Below are 25,859 nucleotides of genomic sequence, written 5' to 3' on the forward strand. Positions count from 1 at the left end.
GCCAAAGCAACAATGTATACATTGTAATAAAATTATAAACAATAACAAATAATAATATAAAATGGTAGTAAATAATAATACAAAATTAAATACAAAAATAATAACAATAAAATGGTAACAGTCAATAGAATAATGTAATGTAATAAATATAAGAAATGAAACTAGAACTAACTTATAACTAAATAACAGTTATCTTCACCATTTCATCAGTACTACAACTAATATCATCATTACCACTACCACCACTAAACTCATTACCACCCATACCACTACTATTTAAACAACAATTATAATGGTAATAACAATAATAGTAATAATAATAATAATAGTAATAATAAGTAAGTTACTGCTTACTATACAGATGTTATTATTCAGTGTGCATATTTGGCTGCAAGAGGAGCCAATGCTCCTTCGCCCATGAGTATTTTTTGAAGCAGTGCTGGTGTCAGCTTGGTTGATGAGGTCCAAAACCAGCTGACTGAGAGGGCTCGTTTCTGGGCTCAGCTTGGTTGGTGAGGTCCAACACCAGCTGACTGAGAGGACTCATTTCTGGGCTCAGCTTGGTTGGTGAGGTCCAACACCAGCTGACTGAGAGGGCTCGTTTCTGGGCTCAGCTTGGTTGGTGAGTTCCAACACCAGCTGACGGAGAGGGCTCGTTTCTGGGCTCAGCTTGGTTGGTGAGGTCCAACACCAGCTGACTGAGAGGGCTCGTTTCTGGGCTCAGCTTGGTTGGTGAGGTCCAACACCAGCTGACTGAGAGGGCTCGTTTCTGGGCTCAGCTTGGTTGGTGAGTTCCAACACCAGCTGACTGGAGAGGGCTCGTTTCTGGGCTCAGCTTGGTTGGTGAGGTCCAACACCAGCTGACTGAGAGGGCTCGTTTCTGGGCTCAGCTTGGTTGGTGAGGTCCAACACCAGCTGACTGAGAGGGCTCGTTTCTGGGCTCAGCTTGGTTGGTGAGGTCCAACACCAGCTGACTGAGAGGGCTCGTTTCTGGGCTCAGCTTGGTTGGTGAGGTCCAACCCCAGCTGACTCAGAGGGCTCGTCTCTGGGCTCAGCTTGGTTGGTGAGGTCCAACACCAGCTGACTGAGAGGGCTCGTTTCTGGGCTCAGCTTGGTTGGTGAGGTCCAACCCCAGCTGACTGAGAGGGCTCGTTTCTGGGCTCATCTCTTGGGTGTGAAGTGCTTTAAATTGCAGACTTGAATTTGGACTTGAATTTAGATGTAGCCAAAATGTTAATGATCTTTTCTGTATTTTCATTACTACTGGAAAGCGGCCCAATTCTGCCCTACATGCATTAGTTGGTGTATTTCTCTGGACTTGTAGATTTTCCGACAGAATTCTGCATGTAGGGCTTCAATTGGATGTTTGCCCCACATTTTAAAGTCCAGTTTATTGAGTGGCCCCCAAACCTCACTTCCGTAAAGAGCTATTTGGACCAAATATTTTGGGATGTTAATTTTGAATAATTTCATTTTTATTGCATACAATGCTCTGCGGGCTTTTTCTTTGAGTGCATTCACTGCCATAGTAAAGTTTCCATCTGTTTCACTTTCTCTATCACTCTGTCTCTCTCTCTCTTTTCTCTGTATATCACTATGTCTCTCTCTCTCTTCTCTCGGTCTATCACTATCTTCTCTCTGTCTATCACTCCATCTCTCTCTGTCTATCAATGTCTCTCCATTCTCTCTGTCTCTCTCTCTCTTCTCTCTGTCTATCACTGTCTCTCCATTCTCTCTGTCTATCACTCTACCCCCCATCTCTCCCCCCTCTCTCATTTTCAATTTCAATTTAAGGGGCTTTATTGGCATCTGAAACAAAGTGAAATAAACAATAAAAAATGTACAATTGTCACACCCTGACCATAGAGATCATTTTATTCTCTGTTTGGTCAGTGTGTGACTCGGGTGGGAAAGTCTATGCTTTCTGGGTCTTTGTTTTTGGCAGGGTATGATTCTCAATCAGGGACAACTGTCTATCATTGTCTCTGATTGGGAATCATACTTAGGCAGTATTTTTTCCTTTTCTCATTTGTGGGTTGTTGTCTTTTTTTATGCATGTATAGCCTGACGGAGCTTCACGTTCGTTTTTGTTGTTTATTGTTTTGGCGACATTTAAAAATAAATAAAAAATATACGTTCACCACGCTGCACCTTCATCCGGTCATTTTCAAGACGACGTTCGTGACAGAACAACCCACCACAAGCGGACCAAGCAGCATGGCCAGGAGGGGCAGACAGAGTGGAGGACATTAAGAACCTGGGAGGAGGTGATGTCAGGACACGAGAGCCTGCCGTGGAAGCAGGCAGAGGCAGCGAGGAAGGCGGAAGCAGAGAGAAAAGGGAACCAGCGTTATGGCTGGCAAGGAAGACCGGGAAGCCACTCCCAAAAAAATGGGGGGGGGGGAAACACGGGGAGGTTAGCGGAGATAACTCCCCGTGCTCACGATAGGGAGCGTGGTACTGCTCAGGCACCGTGATATGTGGTGAAGCGCATGGTGTCTCCAGTGCGTGTTCATAGCCCGGTGCGCTCTGAGCCAGCTCTCCGCATGTGTCGTGCTAGAGTGGGCATCCAGCCAGGACGGATTGTGCCAGCACAGCGCTCCCTGTCTCCGGCGCGCCTCTTCGGCCCAGGGTATCCTGCGCTGGCTCTGCACACTATGTCTCCGGTGCGCTGTCACAGCCCAGTGTGCCCTGTGCCTGCGCTCCGCACGTGCCGGGCCAAAGTGGGCATTCAGCCAGGACAGGTGGTGCCAGCTTTAAGCACCAGATCTCCAGTGCTCCCCCACAGCCCGGTTCGACCTGTGCCTGCTCCACGGACCAGTCCTCCGATAGGTCTCCCCAGCCTGGTGAGTCCTGTGCATGCTCCATGGGCCAGTCCGGGGCCTGCGGCGAGGGTTCCCAGTCCAGGGCCTGCAGCGAGGGTCCCCAGTTTGGGGCGCTTCAGGTTCGTTTTTGTTATTTATTGCTTTGTTGGCAACATTTAAAAATAAAGAAAAATGTACGCTCACCACGCTGCACCTTAGTCAGGTCATTTCCCTGACGACGTTCGTGACAACAATATACATTACACTCCAAAAGTTCCAAAAGAATAAAGAGATTACAAATGTCACATTATATATACAGTTGAGGTCGGAAGTTTACATACACTTAGGTTGGAGTCATTAAAACTTGTTTTTCAACCACTCCACAAATTTCTTGTTAACAAACTATGGTTTTGGAAAGTTAGTTAGGACATCTACTTTGTGCATGACACAAGTCATTTTTCCAACAATTGTTTACAGACAGATTATTTCACTTAAAATTCACTGTATCACAATTCCAGTGGGTCAGAAGTCTACATACACTAAGTTGACTGTGCCTTTAAACAGCTTGGAGAAATCCAGAAAATGATGTCATGGCTTCAGATAGGCTAATTGACATCATTTGAGTCAATTGGAGGTGTACCTGTGGATGTATTTCAAGCCTACCTTCAAACTCAGTGCCTCTTTGCTTGACATCATGGGAAAATCAAAAGAAACAGCAAAGGACCTTGTGAAGATGCTGAAGGAAACCGGTACAAAAGTATCTATTTCCACAGTAAAACGAGTCCTATACCGACATAACCTGAAAGGCTGCTCAGCAAGGAAGCTCTGCTCCAAAACCACTATAAAAAAGCCAGATTACGGTTTGCAACTGTACATGGGGACAATTTGCATAAAAATGTCCTCTGGTCTGAAGTAACAAAAATAGAACTGTTGGGTCATAATGACCATCATTACGTTTGGAGGAAAAAGGGAGACGCTTGCAAGCCGAAGAACACCATCCCAACCGTGAAACCCGGGGGTGACAGCATTATGTTGTGGGGGTGCTTTGCTGAAGGAGGGACTGGTGCACTTCACAAAATAGATGGCGTCATGATGCAGGAAAAGTATGTGGATATATTGGCTACCCGAATACGTTTGACCCAAGTTAAACAATTGAAAGGCAATGCTACCAAATACTAATTGAGTGTATGTGAACCTCTAACCCACTGGGAATGTGATGAAAGAAATAAAAACTTCTCTCTACTATTATTCTGACATTTCACGTTCTTATAATAAAGTGATGATCCTAACTGACCTAAAACAGGTAATTTTTACGTGGATTAAATGTCAGGAATTGTGAAAAACTGAGTTTAAATGTATTTGGCTAAGGTGTATGTAAACTTCCGACTTCAACTGTACAGTGCCTTGCGAAAGTATTCGGCCCCCTTGAACTTTGCGACCTTTTGCCACATTTCAGGCTTCAAACAAAGATATAAAACTGTATTTTTTTGTGAAGAATCAACAACAAGTGGGACACAATCATGAAGTGGAACGACATTTATTGGATATTTCAAACTTTTTTAACAAATCAAAAACTGAAAGATTGGGCGTGCAAAATTATTCAGCCCCTTTACTTTCAGTGCAGCAAACTCTCTCCAGAAGTTCAGTGAGGAAGTCCAGACCTGAATCCAATCGAGAATCTGTGGAAAGAACTGAAAACTGCTGTTCACAAAGGCTCTCCATCCAACCTCACTGAGCTCGAGCTGTTTTGCAAGGAGGAATGGGAAAAAATTTCAGTCTCTCGATGTGCAAAACCGATAGAGACATACCCCAAGCGACTTACAGCTGTAATCGCAGCAATAGGTGGCGCTACAAAGTATTAACTTAAGGGGGCTGAATCATTTTGCACGCCCAATCTTTCAGTTTTTGATTTGTTAAAAAAGTTTGAAATATCCAATAAATGTCGTTCCACTTCATGATTGTGTCCCACTTGTTGTTGATTCTTCACAAAAAAATACAGTTTTATATCTTTATGTTTGAAGCCTGAAATGTGGCAAAAGGTCGCAAAGTTCAAGAGGGCCGATTTCTTTTTTGGGTCTAATTGTGTTGCTGTCCTGGGGCACTGTGAGGTCTGTTTTTGAACAGAGCCACAGGACCAGCTTGCTTAGGGGACTCTTCTCCAGGTTAATTTCTCTGTAGGTGATTGATATGGAAGGTTTGGGAATCGCTTCCTTTTAGGTGGCTGTAGAATTGAATTATTGGTGTTTTACATTGTACACAAAGGATATTTTTGCAGAATTCCGCATGCAGAGTCTCAACTTGCTGTTTGTCCCATTTTGTGAATTTTTGGTTGGTGAGTGGACCCCAGACCTCACAACCATAAAGGGCTATGGGTTCTAAAACCGATTCAGGTATATTTTATCCAGATCCTAATTTGTATGTCGAATTTTATGTTCCTTTTTATGGCATAGAAGGCCCTTTTTGCCTCTCAGATCGTTCACAGCTTTATGGAAGTAACCTGTGGCGCTGATGTTTAGGCCAAGGTATGTATAGTTTTTTGTGTGGTCTATGGCATCGTTGTCCAGATGGAATTTGTATTTGTGGTCCTGGCAACTAGTCCTTTTTAGCAACATTATGTCTTACTTAGATCAACTGCCAGGGCCCCAGGTCTGATAGAATCTGTGAAGAAGATATAGATGTTGCTGTAGGCCCTCCATGGTTGGGGACAGAAGCACTAGATCATCAGCAAACAGTAAGTGTACACATCACTGACGATTTGAAATGGTCCATCCACACAGACAGTGGGGTGAAGAAGGCGCACTAGCGCCTCTTCAACCTCAGGAGGCTGAAGAAATTTAGCTTGGCCCCTAAAACCCTCACAAACATTTACAAATGCACAATTGAGAGCATACTGTCAGGCTGTATCACCGCCTGGTACGGCAACTGCACCGCCCGCAACCGCAGGGCTCTCCAGAGGGGGGTGTGGTCTGCTCAATGCATCACCGGGGGCAAACTACCTGTCGTCCAGGACACCTACAGCCCTCGATGTCACAGGAAGGCCAAAAAGATAATCAAGGACATCAACCACCCAAGCCATGGCCTGTTCACCCCGCTATCATCCAGAAGGCGAGTTTAGTACAGGTGCATCAAAGGTGGGGCCTGAGACTGAAAAACAAATCAAATTTCAAGGCTATCAGGCTGTTAAATAGCCATCACTAGCTGGCTTCCACCCGGTTACGCAACCGTGCACCTTAGAGGCAGCTGCCCTATGTACATAGACATGGAATCACTGGCCACTTTAATAATGGAACACTAGTCACTTTAATAATGGAACACTAGTCACTTTAATAATGTTTAAATAATGTTTACATACTGCTTTACTCATCTCATATCTATATCTATATATATATATATACTGTATTCTATTCTACTGTATTTTAGTCAGTGCCACTCTGACATTGCTCAATCTAATATTTATATATTTCTTAATTCCATTATTTTACTTTTAGATGTGTGTATTGTTGTGAATTGTTAGATACTACTGAATTGTTAGATACTACTGCACTGTTGGAGCTAGGAACCCTAGCATTTCGCTACACCTGCAATAACATCTGCTAAATATGTGTACTGTATGTGACCAATAAAATTTGATTTGATTTGATTTAATGCAGAGGATTTTCCCAAGGTTGCTGTTGACTGAGCTGATTTCTGAAGTGCTGTTCCTTCTTTTTCCGTAGCGTACTTCTGTATTGTCTTAGATTCACCATAGTGAAGGCAAAGGCTCAAGTTTTCTGGGTATCTATGTTTTTTGGTTGGATAAGTTTCTCAATTTCTTTCTTAGGTTTTTGCATTCTTCATCAAACCATTTGACATTGTTGTTCATTTTCTTAGGATGTCTCTCTCTCACCCTCCTCTCTCTCTCTCTTCTCTCTGTCTATCACTCTGTCTCTCCCTCCTCTCTCTTTCTCTGATCTCTTGAGTGTCAAACATCCTACCAGATGTGAATATAATGTTCTAGGTGTTACCTGATTCCCTGCTGCGCCCACGTTCCCAAGGTCCTGTTGTCCATCCTCCCTCTCCTGACGCCACCACCCTGTACAGGTACTCTACACACACACGCACATAAAATCATCACATATTCAAGGCTACACACACAAACACGTGATCTATCTGTGTGACTAAGGACGGATAGTGATGCTGCAAAACACCAGGCAGGTAGACACACATAATGTGTGTGTATAATAATAGCTTTGCTGCTATATTCTGTTGCAGGCAGGCAGGCAGGCAGGCAGGCAGGCAGGCAGGCAGACAGAGGTAGGTAGGCCTGTGTGTATGTAGGGTACAGTGTGTGTGTAGGGTACAGTGTGTGTGTAGGGTCCTGTGAGTGTGTAGAGTCCTGTGAGTGTGTAGGGTACAGTGTGTGTGTAGGGTACAGTGTGTGTGTAGGGTCCTGTGAGTGTGTAGAGTCCTGTGAGTGTGTAGGGTACAGTGTGTGTGTAGGGTCCTGTGAGTGAGTAGGGTCCTGTCAGTGTGTAGGGTCCTGTGAGTGTGTAGGGTCCTGTGAGTGAGTAGGGTCCTGTCAGTGTGTAGGGTCCTGTGAGTGAGTAGGGTCCTGTGAGTGTGTAGGGTACAGTGTGTGTGTAGGGTCCTGTCAGTGTGTAGGGTCCTGTGAGTGAGTAGGGTCCTGTCAGTGTGTAGGGTCCTGTGAGTGTGTAGGGTCCTGTGAGTGTGTAGGGTCCTGTGAGTGAGTAGGGTCCTGTCAGTGTGTAGGGTCCTGTGAGTGAGTAGGGTCCTGTCAGTGTGTAGGGTACAGTGTGTGTGTAGGGTCCTGTCAGTGTGTAGGGTCCTGTGAGTGAGTAGGGTCCTGTCAGTGTGTAGGGTCCTGTGAGTGTGTAGGGTCCTGTGAGTGTGTAGGGTGCTGTGAGTGAGTAGGGTCCTGTGAGTGTGTAGGGTCCTGTGAGTGTGTAGGGTGCTGTGAGTGTGTAGATAGATGCGTGTGAGTGTGTGTATGTCCATCTGTCTGTGTGTTAGTGTGCCTGGGCGTGTGTGTGTCAGTGTATGTTACCTGTAAAAGGTTGTACTCCCAAGTCTCTAGCCTGTGTCTCTCGGCCCATGTACACCAGTACAGAGTCGTTGCCACGGCAATAGAAGATGCTGTCGGTTGCCGGGCAGCCGTCCAGATTGATCATAACAGAGCGGCGGGTGGAGGCAGACAGACTAACGGCAGAAACATCCGGTACACCAATGGAACCGGTAACGGGACCACTCCGAACTATTACACCCCTCACACACCCTCCCAGACCTACCCAGGAGAGGAGAGATGGAGGGGGTGAGACGGGGGAGGTAGAGGTGAGATAGGTGTGTGTGTGTGTGTGTGAGTTCTCACCATGTCTGTGACTGTGGCTAACCAGAGCTTCATGGTTTAGTTCAGGAGGCACTCCTCCCAGGTAGAGGGGTGAGTCCACCCCCAACTCCCCCCCTGCCACCCCCCTCAGCTGTTCTGACCAATCATTCATGGAGGCTGAGATGACGTCTCCCTGTTTGACCAATGAGAGTTGGTTCCAGCCCCCGTCGCAGTAGCTAAGCCCTGCCCACATGCTCAGGTCAGTCATGTGACCACGCCAGGATAGAACCAATGACAGCATTCCTCCTTCCAACTCAGCCTGGGACAGAGAAGAAAGGTTAGTGTGTGTGTGTGTGTGTGTGTGTGTGTGTGTGTGTGTGTGTGTGTGTGTGTGTGTGTGTGTGTGTGTGTGTGTGTGTGTGTGTGCTCACCAGTATATAATCGGAGGTGTGTGTGTTGTAGGAAAACAGCAGCAGAGCGTTGAGTTGGTCCGTCCTGAACTCAAAGGTGATGTCAAAGTCTTCTCCTCCACTGAACACCTCTGGACTCAGCTCTAGGAACCCTAACACGGGACACACACACAATTATTAGCCACAATACAACATAACGGTAACAAGTCTCTTGATTCTTACTGTCTTTATACCGTTATACTGTATTTTTAACAAACCTCACTGGCCAGTTACAAGGATATTACAGGTTATCAAGATTTCACAAAAATGACTTTATTTTCATTTTCTTCTTCAAACCAGGAAGTCACTAGAAAGTGAGGCCTTTTAGTTCTAAACTGTCTTTGTTGCTACCTTGTCCCAAGAAGTGGGCCCCCTCCTCTGTGTGGGCGGGGCATCCTTCCCAGCTCTCATAGGCCACAACCCTCTCTGTGGCTCTGGACCAATCAAGAGGCTGCCACACCTCAGAGGGGCTGTCAATCATCTTCACCTGCACGTCTCTAAGGCAACCAGAGAACCCCTGTTGTACCAGCTGAGCATCACCTAGAGAGAGAGAGAAAGAGAGAAGAGAAAGAGAGAGGGAGAGAAAAAGAGTGAGAGGGAGAGAAAAAGAGTGAGAGAGGGGAGAGAGAAGAGAGAGATTGTGTGAGAGAGAGAAAGAGAGAGAGAGAGGGAGAGAGAGTGAGAGAGAAGAGAGAGATTGTGTGTGAGAGAGAGAGAGAGAGAGAGAGAGAGGAGAGAGAGAGAGAGTGAGAGAGGGGAGAGAGAAGAGAGAGATTGTGTGAGAGAGAGAGAGAGAGAGAGAGAGAGAGAGAGAGAGAGAGAGAGAGAGAGAGAGAGAGAGAGAGAGAGAGAGAAGAATGTTTCCTTAATGCAATATTTCACTAGCAACAAACCAACTCTTTTAGATTGTGAGTGTACCTACCTGAGTCTTGTCTGAGTAGAGTGAAGTCCTCTGGTAGCCCCCCGATGAACACCCCTGTGTTTTCCCCAATAATGCTACTGCCGCTGGAAGCAGATGCATTACCTTGAGGGAGGGAGGGAGGGAGGGAGGGAGGGAGGGAGGGAGGGAGGGAGGGAGGGAGGGAGGGAGGGAGGGAGGGAGGGAGGGAGGGGAGGGAGGGATATCATTAACTGCATCCATATTCTCTTGTGATATATGAGGCTACATAACCATGTTATGTACAATGGTAATTTAGCTCCACTGTAGAACACATAATCAGAGAGAATGAGACAAACAGAGAGAGAACAACACACACAGTTTACTGGGTTCCTGTGGTGAGTAGAGGAGGAGGAGCGGAGAGGAAGAGGAGGAGCGGAAAAGGAGGAGTGGAGAGGAAGAGGAGCGGAATAGGAGGAGCAGAGAGAAGGAGTGGAAAGGAAAAGGAGGAGTGGAGAGGAAGAGGAGGAGGAGCAGAGAGGAAGAGGAGGTGAAAAAGAGAGGAAGAGGAGGAGAAGCAGAGAGGAAGAGGAGGAGCGGAAAAGGAGGAGCGGAGAGGAAGAGGAGGAGCAGAGAGGAGGAGAAGCAGAGAGGAAGAGGGGGAGGAGGAAAAAAAGGAGGAGCGGAGGAGGAGGAGTGGAGAGGAAAAGGAGGAGCGAGGAGGAGGGGGAGGAGCAGAAGAGGAGGAGCGGAGAGGAAAAGGAGGAGTGGAGAGGAAAAGGAGGATTAGCAGAGAGAAAGAGGAGCGGAGAGGAGAGGAGAAGAAGCAGAGAGGAAGAGGAGGAGGAAGAGTAGGAGGAGCGGAGGAGGAGGAGTGGAAGAGGATGAGTGGAGAGGAAAAGGAGGTGCGGAGAGGAAGAGGAGCGGAGAGGAGGAGAAGCAGAGAGGAAGAGGAGGAGGAGGAGTGGAGAGGAAAAGGAGGAGCGAAGAGGGGGAGGGGGAGGATGAGCTAAAATGAAGAGGAGGAGGAGCAGAGAGGAAGAGGAGGAGGAACAGAGAGGAAGAGGTGCGGAGAGGAAGAGGGGGAGCGGTGAGGAGGAAGAGGAGCGGAAGAGGAGGATGAGCAGAGAGGAGGAGGATGAGCAGAGAGGAAGAGGAGGAGCAGAAGAGGAGAAGGAGGAGTGGAGGAAGAGGATGAGCAGAGAGGAGGAACGAAGAGGAAAAGGAGGAGCGGAGAGGAAGAGGAGTAGGAGCAGAGAGGAAGAGGGGGAGGAGCAGAGAGGAAGCAGAGAGGAAGAGGAGGAGCGGAGAGGAAGAGGAGGAGCAGAGAGGAAGAGGAGGAGGAGCAGAGAGGAAGAGCAGAGCAAGAGTATTCTAATGATTCTTATCACACAGACGGTGACTCAGATTAACCTGGATAATACCTCAATAGAACACAGAGCCTGGGCTTAACACACACAGTGAATATGATTATCCTAACCACAGTGAGTGTTACCTTGGTATTGATCATCCACAATGATTGTTCCCACGGCCTGTTTCCTGGTTGCCATGACGCTGTGCCACTGGCCATCGTTGTAGCTCCTCCCCCCATCACCCTCCACTCCCACTCCCACTGCCCAGCCCTGGGAGAGGAGACAGAGGTCACATACACACCTACACCTGGCCGTGTGTGTTTGTGTTTGTCTGTGTCTGTATATATGTGTGTGTGTGATTTCTTCTGAAGTATGCATGACATCATCAGTATCGGCACTTAGCAGGAGAGATGGGCACTCTGCAGAGAGAGAGGTGACACACACACATACACACCCACAACAAAGCGGTGCATCTCTGCTGTGTGATGAAGATTTAATGATGAGATCAATATATGTATAAATGCCAAGGTATATCAGCCTCCTGACACCTTTACTACCCAGCAGACAGCACACATGTCTACTTAACAACACCCACCACAACAGGACAGGACAGGGGGAGGACGGGACAAACTCTCTCTCCCCCTCGCTCTCTCTGTCTGTCTCTCTCTGTTTTCATGTTTTGTATGTATGCTGCTTCAACTCATGTGGATAATACATGTGTTTAAGACTGGAGTTGATATTTTACCCTGTCCAAATACAGTGTCTTTTCTAATATCTCTCTTTATCCATCCCTCCTTTCACTCTGTTTCCTTCTGTCCCTCGCTCCTTTCCTCCCTCCATTCATGACTTGCCTAGTTAAATAACGGTTAAATAAAAAACACAAATAAATAAATAAAACATTCAGGTTTCATTAAGGTCCGGTGAGATCAGAGGGAACTATTCTGTCATCCTCCCAAAAAGCGTTTCTAGTCTCTCTGTCCATCTGCTGGACTGCTTGGCTTGGGTCTAGGGATCACTTTCATTATCTATAGGGCCAAACTACAGTGTGTGTGTGTGTGTGTGTGTGGCCTTTATACACTAAACACTAGTATTGTAACTATACCAGATTTTTGACTTTGATACCGATACAAGGCTTAGTATCATGACTCTCCATACCGAAAGGGTAGGAAACAACATCTCCACCCCGCTGATCCTCAACACTGGGGCCCCACAAGGGTGCGTTCTCCTGTTCACCCATGACTGCATGGCCATGCACGCCTCCACCTCAATCATCAGGTTTTCAGACGAAACAACAGTAGTTGGCTTGATTACCAACAACGACGAGACAGCCTACAGGGAGGAGGTGAGGGCTCTCAGAGTGTGTTGTCAGGAAAATAACCTCTCTCTCAATGTCAGCAAAACAAAGGAGATGATAGAGGGACCAGCCCCCTATCCACATCGACGGGACAGTAGTGGAGAAGGTGGAAAGTTTTAAGTTCCTCAGCGTACACATCACGGACAAACTGAAATGTTCCAGTCACACAGACAATGTGGTGAAGAAATATGGCTTGTCACCAAAAGCACTCACAAACTTCTACAGATGCACAATCGAGAGCCGCCTGGTACGGCAACTGCTCCGCCCATAACCGTAAGGCTCTCCAGAGGGTAGTGAGGTCTGCACAACGCATCACCGGGGGCAAACTACCTGCCCTCCAGGACACCTACACCACCCGATGTCACAGGAAGGTCATCACTAACATTGAGTGGCTGCTGCCAACATACTGACTCAACTCTAGCCACTTTAATAATGGAAATATTGATGTAATACAGTGGGGCAAAAAAGTATTTAGTCAGCCACCAATTGTGCAAGTTCTCCCACTTAAATTTTTTTTCATCATAGGTACACTTCAACTATGTTTCTGGTGTCCTTTGACAGCTCTTTGGTCTTGGCCATAGTGGAGTTTGGAGTGTGACTGTTTGAGGTTGTGGACAGGTGTCTTTTATACTGATAGCAAGTTCAAACAGGTGCCATTAATACAGGTAACGAGTGGAGGACAGAGGAGCCTCTTAAATAAGTTGTTACAGGTCTGTGAGAGCCAGAAATCTTGCTTGTTTGTAGGTGACCAAATACTTATTTTCCACCATAATTTGCAAATAAATTCATAAAAAATCCTACAATGTGATTGGATTTTTTTTCTCATTTTGTCTGTCATAGTTGAAGTGTACGTACCTATGATGAAAATTACAGGCCTCTCATCTTTTTTAAGAAGGGAGAACTTGCACAATTGGTGGCTGACTAAATACTTGTTTGCCCCACTGTAAATGTAACTCTAGCCACTTTAAACAATGTCACTTTGTATAATGTTTACATACCCTACATTACTCATCTCATATGTATATACTGTACCATCTACTGCATCTTGCCTATGCCGTTCGACCATCACTCATCTATATATTTATATGTACAAATTCGTATTAATTCCTTTACACTTGTGTGTGTATTAGGTAGTTGTTGTGAAATTGTTATATTACTTGTTAGATATTACTGCATGGTCGGAACTAGAAGCACAAGCATTTAGCTACCCTCGCATTAATATCTAACCATGTGTATGTGACCAATAAGATTTGATTTGAAACACTACTCAATACCAAAATGATATTCGATATTAAAAAATAAAACACTGCATTAAATAACAGAAGAACATCTTCAATTTTCCTGTGATGCCCTCCCAGGCCCACTCATGGCTGTGCCCCTGCCCAATCATGTGAAATCCATAGACCAGGGCCTAATGAATTTATTTGAATTGACTGATTTCCTTACAAGAACTCAGTAAAATCGTTGAAATTGTTGCATGTTCGGTTTATATTTTTGTTCAGTATAATTGTATGTATTAAATTAATAAAAACACTTTGAAGCTCATTTCTGAAGCTTCTATATTGAAATAGCCTACACAGCATATTTCTAAAGCTTCTATATTGAAATAGCCTACACAGCATAGAAATACAATGGATTTTACACAGCATACTATGATTCCCAGAAGGCATTTCACTTCCCAGGGTAAACTGCTATGCCCAGGACTGCAAGCGCTATGATGCAACTGACTCTCATGAGGACCGTCACAGGAAAGGAAGACCCAGAGTTACCTCGGCTGCAGAAGATAAATTCATTAGAGTTCACTGCACTTCAGATTGCAGCCCAAATAAATGCAGTAACAGACACATCTCAACATCAACTGTTCAGAGGAGACTGTGTGAATCAGGCCTTCATGATTGAATTGCTGTAAGAAACCACTACTAAACACCACCAATAAGAAGAAGACTTGCTTGGGCCAAGAAAGATGAGCAATTTGGATGAGTCCAAATGTGAGATTTTTGGTTCCAACCGCCATGTCTTTGTGAGACGCAGAGTAGTTGAACGGATGATCTCTGCATGTGTGGTTCCCACCGTGAAGCATGGAGGAGGAGCTGTGATGGTGTGGGGGTGCTTTGCTGGTGATACTGTCAGTGATTTATTTCGAATTGAAGGCACACTTAACCAACATGGCTACCACAGCATTCTGCAGCGATAGTGGGACTATCATTTGTTTTTCAACAGGACAATGACCCAACACACCTCCACACTGTGTAAGGGCAATTTGACCAAGAAGGAGAGTGATGGAGTGCTGCATCAGATGACCTGGCCTCCACAATCACCGGACCTCAAACCAATTTAGATGGTTTGGGATGAGCTGGACCGCAAAGTGAAGGAAAAGCAGCCAAAAAGTGCTCAGCATATGTGGAAAATCTAAAATACAATATAAAATATAAAATACATTTTGATTTGTTCAACACTTTTTTAGTTACTACATAATTCCATATGTTATTTCATAGTTGTGATGTCTTCAATGTAGAAAATAGTAAAAAATATATAAAAACCGTTGAATGAGTAGGTTGTGTCCAAACTTTTGACTGCTACTGTATATGGGGCAATTTAGCAATTAGGATTTGATATCTGTAATGGTTATGTAATAAATTAGGCACTGTTGCGCAATGTTGGCATATAGTTAAATGCACACATATTTTCCAGTGCGAGCCTTGTGTTCCAAAAATAGACGAGTACTCTGAAAACAAATCATGTGAGTACAGTCAAAGAATGTACATGCCCATCCCTATTGTGGACTTCTGTTGGAAACATACTTCTCTTTGTTACTTGCTACAACATTCAGTTCAGAGCAAGGCCTGGATTAAATCAAAGGCACGTTTTCATCAAGCGCACAGCAATGCGTACAGTATATCGTAATTTACAGTAAACACACTCAAACATAAATTACCTTTAAAGGTCAAATGCAGAGTGATTGTCAACAATCCAAGCCTAAATCATATATAGCTGGCGGCAGGGGTGTGTCATATTCCACACAGATTCCCAGTGCTCCCTAACCAGGGTTTAAAAAGACAACAGTAACTCCAGAGGAGAGGAGAGGCATGGTTAGTGACAGCTCTAACACTACAGTAGCTAAACATCCCTCTATGAGATTATGTTTCATAAAATGCTAATTAATTCCATCATTAGAAAGTGTGTGTGTGTGTGGTGGTGGGGGGAGCGTACCAGTTTCCTGTGTCACGCCAAATTAGGTCCCCCGTGGTGGTAATCCCATTAGGCCTGTTGAATTGGCTAATGGGGGAACTAATGGGGGAGCTATCTGGGGACATTAATCGACTGCGACACCACTTCTAGTGTTAATCACCGAACTAGCCTAACTAAATGTGTTTGGAAAGGCTGCTGCGTAGCTGGAGAAGGAAGAGGTCCTTATTGCGTGTGTGTGTGTGTGTGTGTGTGCGCGTGCTTGCATATTCTAGTGCGTGTGTGTGTGTGTGTGTGTGTGTGTGTGAGGGTGATTATTGTGGAGGAGAGATAGTTGGTGGTCTGACGGACACTCGCGTGAAATCGTCTGCCAGCACCGCTTTCATCATAAGAGCAATTGAGTCGAGTGTGTGTGTGTCTGTAGCCTAATGAGCTAGCGATTGGTATGCATGTGCCGTGACTGCAGGGAAGGAGTTAATTGGAGGCTGATACACTTTGAAAGTTTCTCTTGAATGAAGAAACTAAGGGGAGGTTGCCGATAGGATTTATCAGATGAAGAAGTCACAATGTTCCCCCCAACGATAGGATTTATCAGATGAAGAAGTCACAATGTTCCCCCCAACGATAGGATTTATCAGATGAAGAAGTCACAATGTTCCCCCCAACCATAGGATTTATCAGATGAAGAAGTCACAATGTTCCCCCCAACGATAGGATTTATCAGATGAAGAAGTCACAATGTTCCCCTCAATGGAACACAATGTGGGTTTAATAAGTCACAGGAATATGAAAATCATCAGTGACTCAACTGGAAATCTGGAATTCAGACAGGAAATCTCTTTTTACTTTCCTCATTAATCAGTTTTTTTCCCTCTTACTAAAACATCTAGTATCAGACAACAGTTTTTGGGATATACTTATTTTTTTATACACAAATAATAGACTGGCTATCTATTCTATAGTGTCACACCCAGAAGAAACACCTGAAATGTGAATGTTGAGGGCACTTTAATCTGGCTATGTTTGTAGTTCACTTGTGGGTCGAACCGGAAGGACGGACATGTTTGTAGTTTACCTGTGGGTCGAACCGGAAGGACGGACATGTTTGTAGTTTACCTGTGGGTCAAACCGGAAGGGCGGACATGTTTGTAGTTTACCTGTGGGTCGAACCGGAAGGGCGGACATGTTTGTAGTTTACCTGTGGGTCGACCCGGAAGGGTGGACATGTTTGTAGTTTATTACCTGGGGGTCAAACAGGAAGTAGGGGCGTCCATTGCGGATCTGCAGAGCCAGGTACTCCTCTTGGTTTCCAGGAGACACAGCACAGAGGAGCAGGCCGTCTGATGCTCGCGTTCTGAAACTCAACCGGAGCCCTGGAGGAGGGGGGGCAGAGAGAGGAAAAAAGGAGGAGAAGAAGAGATGTATATATTAGAGCGTGTGAAATCCTTCATTAGGAGATAAAAGGTGATCTGTGCCTGTGTCGAAGGGTTTAGAGTGTGTCCCAGTGGACTCCTCACACACTCCTCTCTACATCCCGCCACAATCCACCTATGTGCATGTGTGTGTGTGTGTGTGTAATGTATGTATGTGGACGTCTCCTAAACCCACTTCCCCTGAGCCCCCATGTACGGCCTCAAGTCAGGAAAAAGCATCCTGCTTTGATGCCCCCAGATGGGTATTCATGTCTCCATTTGAGTGTGTGTGTGTGTGCGTGTGTGTGTGTGTTCAATCCAATGTCTCCATTAGGACTCCAGGGGAGCACTGGATGCTCAGGCTAAACACATCTCCTCTGGTCTAATCTCTGACTGGTCTCTGTGTGTTAATCTGATAATCTGTACTTAATCTGGGGAGGTAGTGCTGGAGCTCTCTAAGGCACGTCTAACTCCCTCTAACCGGACAGGAGACTCCCGGAAGACAACTCTATCGCTTACTATCTCTCTCCTTCCCTCTGACTCCATCCCTTTATCCCTGCTTTAGATCCTAAACTCGGGTACAGGGATAGAGAGACACAGGGATAGAGGGATCGAGGGAACACCCTCGGAATTCTGAGCTCGGCCTCTTTGGGAAAGTCGTCAGTGTGGGAATTTCAAAGGAATTGGGAGAACGATTACGAGTGGCGTTAAACACAATGTGATGGATTCAGAAACTTCTGAAACAGAAATACAACTGAAAAAGAATGAACAAATCCTAAAGTCTAACAGAATAATAAAGTACTATCAATGAATAAAGTACTAACTTATATTAAAAGAGGTCAGCATGCAGCAACCATAAAGTGCTGAATTGAAACAAATAAAAATACTGTATGTAAACTCACATCCCAGTTAACACGCGTGACATACATCTGGGATCTTGTCATCAGTGACACGAGGGGCCATGACAGATATGTGACGTACAGTTAGCCCACTTCAACCTCTCTCTCTTCATTTCCCTTTATCTCCTTCCTCCCATCTCTCTCTCTCCTTCCGCCCATTTCTCTCTTTCCTTCTGCCCATCTCTCATTCTCTCTCTCTCTCCTTCAGCCAATCTATCTCTCTCTCCTTCTGCCCATCTCTCTCTCCTTCTGCCCACCCATCTCTCTCTCCTTCTGCCCACCCATCTCTCTCTCCTTCTGCCCACCCACCTCTCTCTCTCTCTCTCTCTCCTTCCGCCCATTTCTCTCTTTCCTTCTGCCCATCTCTCATTCTCTCTCTCTCTCCTTCCGCCAATCTATCTCTCTCTCTCTCTCTCTCCTTCTGCCCATTTCTCTCTTTCCTTCTGCCCATCTCTCATTCTCTCTCTCTCTCTCCTTCCGCCAATCTATCTCGCTCTCCTTCCGCCCATCTCTCTCTCTCTCTCCTTCTGCCCATTTCTCTCTTTCCTTCTGCCCCTCTCATTCTCTCTCTCTCTCCTTCCGCCAATCTATCTCTCTCGCCTTCTGCCCATCTCTCTCTCTCTCTCTCCCCATCTCTCTCTCTCCTTCCGCCAATCTCTCTCTCTCCTTCTGCCCATCTCTCTCTCTCTCCTTCCACCCATATCTCTCTCTCTCCTTCCACCAATCTCTCTCTCTCTCCTTCCGCCCATCTCCCTCTCTCCTTCCACCCATCTCTCTCTCCTTCCCCCAATCTCTCTCTCCTTCTGCCAATCTCTCTCTCTCCTTCTGCCCATCTCTCTGTCTCCTTCCGCCCATCTCTCTCTCTCTCTCTCTCCTTCTGCCAATCTTTCTCTCGCTCTCTCCTTCCGCCCATCTCTCTCTCTCTCTCTCTCCTTCTGCCCATCTCTCTGTCTCTGACTTTCCAGAGAGGATGTTGACACTCCCTATATAAACCTCCATAGAGAAGAGTACTTCTGGTTCACAGTGGAGGATTATTCACAGATTGAGTGGGGAGGTGGTATCTTTTTTGTGGGGAGGAGGACCTTTGTTTTGTATTTGTTCCTGACTGGCAGGGCAGTTTTCTGTCCTGGGTGGGTGATATACAGGGCTAGGCTTGAGGCTGACTATTGACCTATACGTTGGAGGCCTAGGTTCAGCGCAGTGAACAGGCTGAGGGACTGTTCAGCTAATTACTTGTTGGTGCAGGCGAAGATGGCAGTATGGAAAAACAGGATGCATTTGTGCCTTAAATTGGGTAAAAGAATATAGTTAAAAATATCTCTCTCTGACATTAGGAGCAGAAATGATGAGGTCTCAGTATAAGAGCATTACATCAGAGCGATAGTGTTTGTAGTCTTGATAGATGGGACACATCAGAGCCCCTTGCGGAAGACAATACAGTACCTGACAGATAGGTGATGCTAACTTAGCCTGTTTTAACCTGGTGACGCTAGAGTAGTCAATCTGGGAATACCCTCTCTCTCTTTGACTATACAATCTTTTACAGCGGGTTTAAATCAGGGTCACGCAGAGGGATTCTCGGTAGTCTTAAAGAAATCTACTTCGAAACAAACGTATACACCTCACACACATGGTTTTGGGCTTAACAAAAAGAAGACACCTGTACCATGTCAGATTTTCGTTGTTTAAATTTTATTATTTATGAAAAATATGAATAATATTCCACCCATGAGGTCAAATATGGCTCTTTTGGTCATTGACTGCAGGAAAGGGCTACCTTAGCTTCCGTTAACTCTAATGTAGGTAGAGCAGTCTTCTAGGGAACAGACCTACCACTACTGAAGACACTGGCAGTAGGGACATAGACATGTCTTAGACAGACACTCATATGGACTCATGGAGACTCACTGTCCTTGGCGCAGACATGCAAACATCCTTAGAGTGTTGTGACGGTGATTGACTTGAAGGAAATCCTCCAACAGAAATAGTTGTTGTTGTTAGTCACAACCCACACAATGAAATGCCATTTACTGAAACAAGCAATGCCGTGAGTTGGTGTGACTGCAGTTTAGCTGTAGACTCTTGTGCGGATGTTGTTTTGAGTACTGTAAGGCTGTTGATACTATTGTTTGTGTGTACATGCGTGTGTGTGTGTGCATTTATTATTCAACCTCAGGAGGCTGAAGAAATTCGGCTTGTCACCAAAAGCACTCACAAACTTCTACAGATGCACAATCGAGAGCATCCTGGCGGGCTGTATCACCGCCTGGTACGGCAACTGCTCTGCCCTCAACCGTAAGGCTCTCCAGAGGGTAGTGAGGTCTGCACAACGCATCACCGGGGGCAAACTACCTGCCCTCCAGGACACCTACACCACCCGATGTTACAGGAAGGCCATAAAGATCATCAAGGACATCAACCACCCGAGCCACTGCCTGTTCACGCCGCTATCATCCAGAAGGCGAGGTCAGTACAGGTGCATCAAAGCTGGGACCGAGAGACTGAAAAACAGCTTCTATCTCAAGGCCATCAGACTGTTAAACAGCCACCACTAACATTGAGTGGCTGCTGCCAACACACTGACAATGACACTGACTCAACTCCAGCCACTTTAATAATGGGAATTGATGGGAAATGATGTAAATATATCACTTGCCACTTTAAACAATGCTACCTTATATAATGTTACTTACCCTACATTATTCATCTCATATGCATACGTAGACACTGTACTCTATATCATCGACTGCATCCTTATGTCATACATGTATCACTAGCCACTTTAACTATGCCACTTTGTTTACATACTCATCTCATATGTATATACTGTACTCAATATCATCTACTGTATCTTGCCTATGCTGCTCTGTACCATCACTCATTCATATATCCTTATGTACATATTCTTTATCCCCTTACACTGTGTATAAGACAGTAGTTTTGGAATTGTTAGTTAGATTACTTGTTCGTTATTACTGCATTGTCGGAACTAGAAGCACAAGCATTTCGCTACACTCGCATTAACATCTGCTAACCATGTGTATGTGACAAATAAAATTTGATTTGATTTGATTTATTCAAGGTATTGATGGATATTAGTAATAAAGACACAGCTTTATTTTAGAAGCTATGTAAGTTGGCTGTTGGCGTGCCTGTTTGTTCATAGATGTTTATGAAAGCTGTGCGCTCAGCAGTCTCTCCTCTCTCCTAGTTGTGCTCAGCTCTTTCTGATGACATCTTGCTACTTCAGGTTCAACACACTTCACATGGTCATCCAGCCCAGTCCATCCATCCATCCTCCAGGACAGCCAGAGAGGGAAGAGAGACCCTCGTGGGAGACACCATAGAGACTAGGCTAACTACTCAGCTCTCTGCAGGCAGGACCAGCTCTCTGCAGGCGGGACCAGCTCTCTGCAGGCAGGACCAGCTATCTGCAGGCAGGACCAGGGGGCTCTGTGGAAACCCCAGCAGGAGTACCTCAGCAACAGGGAGACCCCAGGGGAGACCATACTGTCCATTCACTCTCGAGTAGGATCCACCAGACTGTAGAGACATGTTGGACCACTCAGTCAGCAGTCTGTTCTGGCCACTCAGTGATGTGCTGTACCAGGGGCTCTTAGGAGTGCCCAGCTGGGATAGCCCAGAGTGAGAGAGAGAGCAAGAGAGAGAGAGAGAGAGACTGCCCTAGGAGACCAGAGCGACTTACTTGACCACTCAGTGGCGGAGGCAGCTGACCACTCTCTAGCTGGGACACCTTGAGGGGTGAGGCCACCATGAGACCTGCATCCGGTTTTACGTAAGGGGTTATACTTAAGGGGTTATACTTAAGGGGTTTTATTCAACCGGGCACTGCTCCTAACCTGACACTGTCACATTCGTCGTATGAATCGGGCCAAGGCACAGCGTGGTATGCGTACATTCTTCTTTATTTAATAGAATGAACACTGAACAAACTAGCAGGACAACAAAACGAACCGTGAAGCTAATATGAATAGTGCAGACCGGCAACTAAACATAGAACGAGATCCCACAAACACCAAAGGGAAATGGCTACCTAAATATGATCCCCAATCAGAGACAACGATAAACAGCTGCCTCTGATTGGGAACCATATCAAGCCAACATAAACATACAAATACCTAGACCTACAAAACTCTAGACATACAAAATCCTAGACAATACAAACACTAGCGTATCCACCCGAGTAACACCCTGACCTAACCAAGATAGAAAGAAAACAGATATCTCAGGTCAAGGGCGTGACAGACACTCTTAAGGGATCTGAGTAGAGTCATGTACAGTTTATGTGTGTGTAAAGTTCATCATACACAGTACATACACATTCACACACACACACACACACACACACACACACACACACAAACAAACACACACAGGCAGGCACCAACGCACATGCTTGGAGGCAGACATGCCTGTTGTAATGTTGTAGACTCAACATTCCGAGATAAAGGCTATATGGATATAGGACGGACTAATGTGGAGGTTGTTTAAATCTATAGATATCATAACTGGTATCTATTACATGTACAGTGTATTATAATCATAAGTGAGAGATTAAAAAGAACTGCCACAATTTGCAACACAATCCTAGAGTCAAACCCTTTCCAATGCCTCATACACAAAACAAACATATTGTCTCAGCAGAATCCATCCTCCTATTTCCCTGGTCTTATTCCCTGGTCTTATTCCCTGGTCTTTTGTTGAGCACTATTCTATTTGTCATGACGCCAAACAAACAGGGTCTGGCTGGTGTAATCTAGTCAGAACATCCCGCGGATCACTCCAGTCATGTTAGCGTGGCGCTAGCATTAATCAGCCCAGTCGTATTAATGAGAGAGCGGCTAGCGCTAATTACCGCCATAGATTCTGCAGCAGCCCATTAAATATACAAATGACAGAGCTAAAGAGCCCAGCCTCTCCTGATTAATCTTTAAATGGAGAAAAACTAATGATGTCTGTAAAGTTTTCCCTCCACTTTGCCTCCGTGCCGACACCGCACGGCAATCAATCAAATTAATTAAGGAAAATCATTTGTATCATTTAACATTTCTTCCGTACGCTACGATAGAGTGTGTAGAGTCAGGATACATTATTCCTTTCTCTTTTTTGTTTCTTATTTACACACCGTTTTTGATTTAGTTCATTTCAGTGCAGTTCAAATCTTTGGGATTTGTCTGGTTTAAAAACAGATTCCAATCACATTCATATTCATGCTAAGGCAAAGGTCTAGTTTTTTTAATGTATAAAAAACATCTCTAAATGGATGAATCCATTAAGGAAACCTGCACTCATCTCTCAGGCATTGATTTCATAGTGAAAAGGCTTCCTTGATTGGAGCCCAGATTTAGCATAAAGCACATTGACCTCTCAAAGACAAGTGGCATACATCCACTCGACTCCATGTTCCCTGAAAACGCAAGAATACACAAACTAAATGAACAAATGATGGAAACATGAAAACATCACGTTATTAATATTCTAAAATATATTCTAAATAGTGCATTACGTTAATGGGAAGAGAGGATGATGAGTGATTTGAGACAGAAAGCCCATCAGGCTGCAGTAAAGCATTGATGAGTTCCACCGTCTGATCAATTTGCCGTACAGACGGTGCGTTTCGAATCCTTTTTTGATTTGATTTGTTTGGTGTTGCGTGCGCCTCCGCAGATATAATTGGATGTAGGGTATGATGTTGGGTATGAAGGGTATGATGTAGGGTATGAGGGGTATGATGTAGGGTACGAGGTGTATGATGTAGGGTATGAGGGGTATGATGTAGGTTATGAGGGGTATGATGTAGGTTATGAGGGGTATGATGTAGGGTACGAGGGGTATGATGTAGGGTACGAGGGGTATGATGTAGGGTATGAGGGGTATGATGTAGGGTATGAGGTGTATGATGTAGGGTATGAGGTTAGTATTGAATGTGGAAAGGGGTGGTTATGGCGGAAACACCTCGATGAGGTGGAATTGTTAGTTAGATTACTTGTTCGTTATTACTGCATTGTCGGAACTAGAAGCACAAGCATTTCGCTACACTCGCATTAACATCTGCTAACCATGTGTATGTGACAAATAAAATTTGATTTGATTTGATTTGATGATAGTGAATACATCCTGTTTATGCCAATGATTTGATCCATTAACCTCTATCTATCTACATCTCAGGTCTTTTATCATAGCCTGTAAAAAAACACTCAGCACTGTTTTAAAGAAGCCTTTCCACACACCTTGACAAGATCATCAAGAAGAATTTTTAGATGTATATTTTCTGGAGACTTTTGTTCTTCCAATAAAACAAAACACACAAAGACCTAATACACACTGAGCGCAAGGAAGCGATGGCTGTGTGGAGAGAGCGATCTCAAACAGAGCTAATCTGGGAGTGTGTGAGGTGATTGTTCTGGTTTGTGCCTCTTCCTTAGGGTGGGTGTGTGTGTGTGTGTATGCACTTGTATGTGTATGGGTTTGTGTTTTTGCGCGCGTGTGCGCTTATGTGTGTGTAATGGCGTGGGGCCCAAGGACGAGACTCTTTTTCTGACTGTGGCCATTGATCAATTAGCGGCAGCAGGACTGAAGCCTGGTCCTGATTTATAAAGATTTATCCTGCGTCATAATTGAAGGAGAAAAGGGGAAATAGCTGCTAGACGTTAATAGAGTTAAGGGCAGATGGCCGTGCATCTCCACACCAGGCTCGGTCAGCAGGTTCTACCATTACTTTATGATATGATATGCAGGCTGCATAATGTCCTACACTGCAGAGGGACTAAGGAGTAACTGGTGGTCTATTCATACAAATATAGACAGATTTCTCTGATAGTTTACTGGACCTGTAGAACTAGGGAGGGGAGAGATGCTGAACGTGAGGTCTAATAGTGAACACTGTGCTGGAGACACACACACGCACACACACAGTCTGCTAAGGTGATGCCACAGTGATGCCAGAGTGAGAGGTGACCAGTGTGCCAGATTTGACCGTGAGTAAGGATTTGGGCATTTGAGGAGAAAATCTAAGTAAAAACGATATTTTACAAATCCCTCAAACAAGGAAGGAGAAAACAAGTTAATAATGGGAAATTAAGGCTTTTCATTTCCCCACCTGTAACATTGCTGGGTGAATCAACCGGATGCTTTGGTAGTGGAATCTATTTGATTAGCATAAGAGCCAATTAAAACATATATAATATAATTTAAACAAATGGCCGACTGGGGATGTTTTGGTTGGGTTTGCAGATGAAGCAGAACATGTTTTGATTTGGAGCTCAGTTCTCCAATTATGTGAGTAAACACTGTTGTAATTGTCCTCTGTCTCATGTGGAAGTCATTCACTTAGCTGGGACTCTTCCACAGAAATACTGTTTCAGTCTGAACATATACAGAACAACACTAAACAAATGATAAACTATGTATTTTTATGTGTTTTATAATGTACCAACTATTCATTTTGCTGTGCTCTTACACAAAGATGTAGATACTCCAATATTACTGTGTGTGTGTACAGTATGTGTGTGTGTGTGTGTGTGTGTGTGTGTGTGTGTGTGTGTGTGTGTGTGTGTGTGTGTGTGTGTGTGTGTGTGTGTGTGTGTGTGTGCATCTACAGTCGCCACGTACCTGTGAAGTCGCTGTTGACCGGTAGTGTGTCGCTGGGGAACCGGTGGTAACCGTTGCCGGGAAACATCGCCCCCCTAACGACGAGGTCACGGGGGTCAGAGAGAGAGAGGTCGGTTCGCTCCACCTGACGGAGTTCGGGTTCAAATGTAACAGTAGAAGTTACTCTCTGGGTTTGATTACATAGGCTCTATAACAGCAAGACGAGGCGTGACACAAAGTGGAAGTATCACAACAGATATGTACGTACAAATATGTTTTAAAGGAATTTAAACAATAATGTCCCTCTGTAGTTGGTTATGAGAGTATCTGACAGAAAGGCGGACAGACAGACAGACCTGGTAGAGTGGTGGGGGTCCGTGGGGCTGAGAGGGGGGGTCCCAGGTCACCTCCATCAGTGTCCCATGTAAAGGCCTCAACCTGGGGGGAGCAAGACCTGCTGGAGCTAGAGATGGGAGGGACGGGAGAGAGAGTAAAGAGATAATAATTAAAGTGAAGGAGAAGAAAAGTAACTACCTTGTACAAAGCCTGCAACAAGAGGAGGGTACATGTATGCTGCTTTTAAGTACACTCA

The 25,859-nt window shown here is 45.1% G+C and overlaps 1 protein-coding gene across 1 annotated transcript in view; it reads right to left on the reverse strand.

Moving 5' to 3' along the window:
* The window catches only part of ush2a (Usher syndrome 2A (autosomal recessive, mild)), a 456,140-nt gene that overhangs the window by 247,528 nt on the left and 182,753 nt on the right, over positions 1-25,859 (reverse strand). The window contains exons 25-34 of the mRNA XM_042330430.1: positions 25,624-25,730; positions 25,289-25,412; positions 16,588-16,718; positions 10,949-11,075; positions 9,499-9,600; positions 8,928-9,116; positions 8,559-8,689; positions 8,170-8,446; positions 7,849-8,085; positions 6,809-6,889 (exon numbers count right to left, since the gene is read on the reverse strand). Of these exons, the coding sequence (XP_042186364.1) occupies positions 6,809-6,889; positions 7,849-8,085; positions 8,170-8,446; positions 8,559-8,689; positions 8,928-9,116; positions 9,499-9,600; positions 10,949-11,075; positions 16,588-16,718; positions 25,289-25,412; positions 25,624-25,730 (1,506 nt within the window). The remainder of the gene's footprint in view (positions 1-6,808; positions 6,890-7,848; positions 8,086-8,169; positions 8,447-8,558; positions 8,690-8,927; positions 9,117-9,498; positions 9,601-10,948; positions 11,076-16,587; positions 16,719-25,288; positions 25,413-25,623; positions 25,731-25,859) is intronic.

This window comes from Oncorhynchus tshawytscha, linkage group LG11 (genome assembly GCF_018296145.1).
Source record: "Oncorhynchus tshawytscha isolate Ot180627B linkage group LG11, Otsh_v2.0, whole genome shotgun sequence".
NCBI lineage: Eukaryota > Metazoa > Chordata > Actinopteri > Salmoniformes > Salmonidae > Oncorhynchus > Oncorhynchus tshawytscha.